The sequence below is a fragment of the Diaphorina citri genome, unplaced genomic scaffold, assembly GCF_000475195.1.
Source record: "Diaphorina citri unplaced genomic scaffold, Diaci psyllid genome assembly version 1.1 scaffold1004, whole genome shotgun sequence".
NCBI classification, from domain to species: domain Eukaryota; kingdom Metazoa; phylum Arthropoda; class Insecta; order Hemiptera; family Psyllidae; genus Diaphorina; species Diaphorina citri.
Window position 1 is genome coordinate 1 of NW_007378435.1, and position 4187 is coordinate 4187.

The 4187-nt window shown below is 36.5% G+C and overlaps 1 protein-coding gene across 1 annotated transcript in view; it reads right to left on the minus strand.

Moving 5' to 3' along the window:
• Positions 1-2321: 2321 nt before the first annotated feature.
• The window catches only part of LOC103513661, a gene marked incomplete at its 3' end in the record, with an annotated part of 2648 nt that continues 782 nt past the window's right edge, over positions 2322-4187 (minus strand). The window contains exons 3-4 of the mRNA XM_008478506.1: positions 3244-3401; positions 2322-2433 (exon numbers count right to left, since the gene is read on the minus strand). Coding sequence (XP_008476728.1) covers positions 2322-2433; positions 3244-3401 — 270 coding nt within the window. The remainder of the gene's footprint in view (positions 2434-3243; positions 3402-4187) is intronic.

The window sequence follows — 4187 nt, forward strand, 5'->3', positions numbered from 1 at the left end:
TTTCATTTCATTTCGACTTCGTATAATCCAGGGAGACAGAAATGTTCATGATAATATTAGGAACAGTACAGGGTGATTTAAAAATGTTGACGGTTCTTGAAAAGTTCCCAATAGTGTACAATGTACATGGATATTATCCAATTTAGTATTTTTCCATGTTACAAATTAATAACCTGAATTGACATGGAAAGGCATGTTTAGAGTAAAGTTTAAAAAAAAAAAGTAAAATTAGTACCATCTAGGTATCTAAGAGTTTCAAAAAAGTAAAAAATATGAATTATTTACCTTCGCCAAGAGGTACAAGCTGTACATATTCATATCCATTTTTATAAATAGGTAACTTAAGTAAAATAGTAGGTCAATCCAGAATTCAACTTAATCTCGAGAGAATCAGGCATGGTTAAACCCACCCTCGCAAATTTAAATTAAATTGAGTAGTTTCGAAGCAACAACACGTGAATTGTGAGACTTACCTGATGTGAACTGGCTAACTCCCCCCCCCACCCATCTCTAATGTGGTCTTTTTAATAATAGGTAGTAAATAGCAGGTTACCCTAGTATTCCTAGCAAAGGCAATGATCAGATCAACTACGTTCTATCAGAGGTATTAAGAAATCCCTTTTATTGGAAAAATTCTTTAACCAATGTTGATAGCTATGTACATGGCTACATACATATTATTTAACTAATGTTGGTATAACTTTTATTGGAACGGTTGCGCTACTTACGAGTATGTCCCATATTTTAAAGAAAACACGAAAAAGTAAACCTACAATATACCATATACCTACATAATTATATATCTCTCTGAACTAGATAATAATATAGGTAAATTCAAGAAAGTACTAGGTGAAAGCTTACTCCTGACGTCTTGTATTAGTACACAAAGGACTAAAATACACAATATCAGATGAAAAAACAAGTAAGCATACAGAAAAAACAAAACATAGATACACAACAACGATCAAAACACGAAGCAATATTTGGCTTTTGTTACCGTGAAAAAATAAAATTTATTACAGAATGTTCACAGTATTTTTACTATCACAATAAAAAAATCGAAATTTCCTAGCACCACTGGGTAAAAATTTAATGAACAATAAGATTAATAGTGAAACAAGTAGAAAATAGAACAATGTGAATATTTTATTCATTCAGGGAAAAAAGGGAAAAAAACTTGGATTTTGAGATTTGTGAATATTTTATTCATTCAGGGAAAAAAGGGAAAAAACTTGGATTTTGAGATTCGAAAAAAAAAAAGAATTGAATGGAAAACTCGCAAACGTGATATTGACTTGAGGTTTGAGAGAAAGAGTGTCGTGTGCGCATGTCTTCTGCAAAGGCTTCCACGATGTTCTTTTAACCTATAGTATACCTGAAGGAAAATGAAATTTTCATGCTGTTCGGTGTGTTGATGTTGGGAATAACTAAGTAAAAACTGTCGCATTCCCATTACTTTGCGTCTTTCCAGTCGACGCGACGTTGTAGTTTCCAACAATGTTTTTCATATGCTACCTACATTTGTAGGTACTTACTAACAATAGTCCGTCCACTATACCTTTTATTATTAGTAATAATAAAGGAAGGACGGACTAAAAACTTGTTTTCTTTTTAGGTATGACTATGAATGCATCTGTTTTGAATAGCGTTTGCAAAAGCGAGTTATTCCCGGGACCTTAATCTGAGTTTAAACTTAGTTTCACTTAGGTTGAGCATTCTGATTGGTTGATTTCAAACTTTTTAGCCAATAAAATTAGATTGTTTAATCCAAGAGTTAAACGTCAAGCTCAAACTCAGATTGTGGTTATGATTATCATTGAAGCTAGTTTTTACCTTTCCAAACTCTTTTTGCAATAGTTATTTGAGGTTTTTCAAAAAGGTGGAAATGAATATCTACGAGAACCTCGAAGTAGGATTCATCCCAGACCACGCCACTTAGAAGAAACAAGAGGCTGTCTACAATCTTAACCCCACTTGAATGCGAAAAATAAAAGAAAGCAATTGAAATAAAAATGTTGAGAGTTACAAACAACTGCAAGTCTATTAACTTCCACCGTGCAAATTAGGTACTCTTTCTTCTTCCTCGACACATTTCATATTGTTCACAAGGAAGTGGGGATTTTTCCTCACACTGATAGGGATATTTCCCACGAGAAGTAGCTTCCCCAGAACTTTTAGTGTTATGCTGTTTAGCAGCAGGTATGTTTAAAGGCAAATTTATAGGTAAATAATTATCATACCTATTTAGCGTCAATTTTGTTGTCTACACACTACTGAAAACAAAAATTTGAAGCAAAATCAGACGTAAAACTTTTACTCACCTGAGCTTTTATGGAGGCTAAATGTAGTTGAGCATTTTTCAAGTCGAATTTCTTTATACTAATGTCTTCCTGTATTTCATTGGCTTTGTTGAATAAACTGGACTCGAGACTCCTGGAAAACAAAGTGGAGGACATTTGATGAGGAAAAGTAAACAAAAGTCAAATAGTCGTGTTTCGTAGTTTTCCTCCAAACTTTATGTGTACCTAACCATAGAGAACTCTGCGGACAAGGAAATTATTGAGGAAAGACAAGAAGCACACACCCTTAGTTTTTCCTCAAGATAAAACCCTCAAGAATTTCCTCAACCGCACGCAATCTTAATCTCAGTATAGAGTTATAAGCTACAGAGTCAGTAAAGACGGCTTGCTGTTATGGCGGGGAATCATGAATGAAGGAAGGATCAACCTCTGGCAAAAGTGACTTTTATATTCTACTGACTAAAGTTGAGGTACGAAACTACGAGTAGTGTAGGTGCTGTACTCTACAGACCAAACAGAACTCGAGGTATTGCACCCTACCGACCAAAGAGAACTCTAGGTATTGCACCCTACTGACTAAACAGAACTATGTACTTGACACTACTGACTAAACAGAATCACGTATGTATGTACTCCGCCCTACTATTATAGAGTTATAAGCTACAGAGTCAGTAAAGACTGCTTGCTGTTATGGCGGGGAATAATGAATGAAGGATCAACCTCTGGCAAAAGTGACTTTTATATTCTACTGACTAAAGTTGAGGTACGAAACTACGAGCAGTGTAGGAGGTGCTGTACTCTACAGACCAAAGAGAACTCTAGGTATTGCACCCTACTGACCAAAGAGAACTCTAGGTATTGCACCCTACTGACTAAACAGAACTATGTATTTCACCCTACTGACTAAACAGAATCACGTATGTATGTACTCCGCCCTACTAACCTCTGCTGTATCCTGCTGAGCGTATCCAGGGCATCCTGGAGTTGTTTGATCTGGGTCTCCAGCTCAGCGGCCTCGGTTCGTAACGATTCGTACCGGGATTTCACATCTAACGAGGCCAACCGATCTATAACGAGCTCGTTCTTCAATTGGACTCCTTCCTGCGAACACGGTAAGCCAATCAGGGTAAGTGCTTCGCAAGGTAATAAATCAAATCAAAGAGACTAAGAGAAGGAAAAACAAACGTCGCGACGCGCGTCGGGCCAAAAAGTCATGGAGCGTTGAAACGCTAGAAAAAGAAAGCACGGTAATTAATTTTGACATTTTTCCAAGAGAAAAAAAATGCTTGTACAATGGTTACAAATATGTTTGCTAACTAGATTTTTTAGTTGTCAAAAATTGGATACCTACATACATAACTATATTTTCTTTTTTTTTTCTAATTCCCTTTGACCTGTTTCCACAGGGTCCGATGTGTGAATCTTCAACCGCCACTATTTCCTAAAGTAACGGGAGAGGTAGTAACTTCTTTTTGTAAACTCAAGGTTCTTAGTCATAGACTCATTGCTGATTGGTATCTTTTCTCTTCTCAGGATATTTTTTCTCCCCTGACAAGAATTGTTTGTGGAACAAGTTGGTACTTATAGTACAATTCCTTGGTAGTTGGGATCAGGTTACTTACAATTTCTTGGTAGTTGGGATCAGGTTACTTACAATTTCTTGGAAGTTGGGATCAGGTTACTTACAATAATTCCTTGGTAGTTGGGATCAGGTTACTTACAATAATTCCTTGGTAGTTGGGATGGTCCTTTATTATTCCCTCTTTCATTGTGACTAGCGATGGTTGACTAAGGCTTGGTCCTCTATTATACATTTCATCTTAAGTGATTGTGGACCTTGGCCGCTGACTGCGCTTCCCCTCTCACCCTCCCCATTCCCCCCCCACT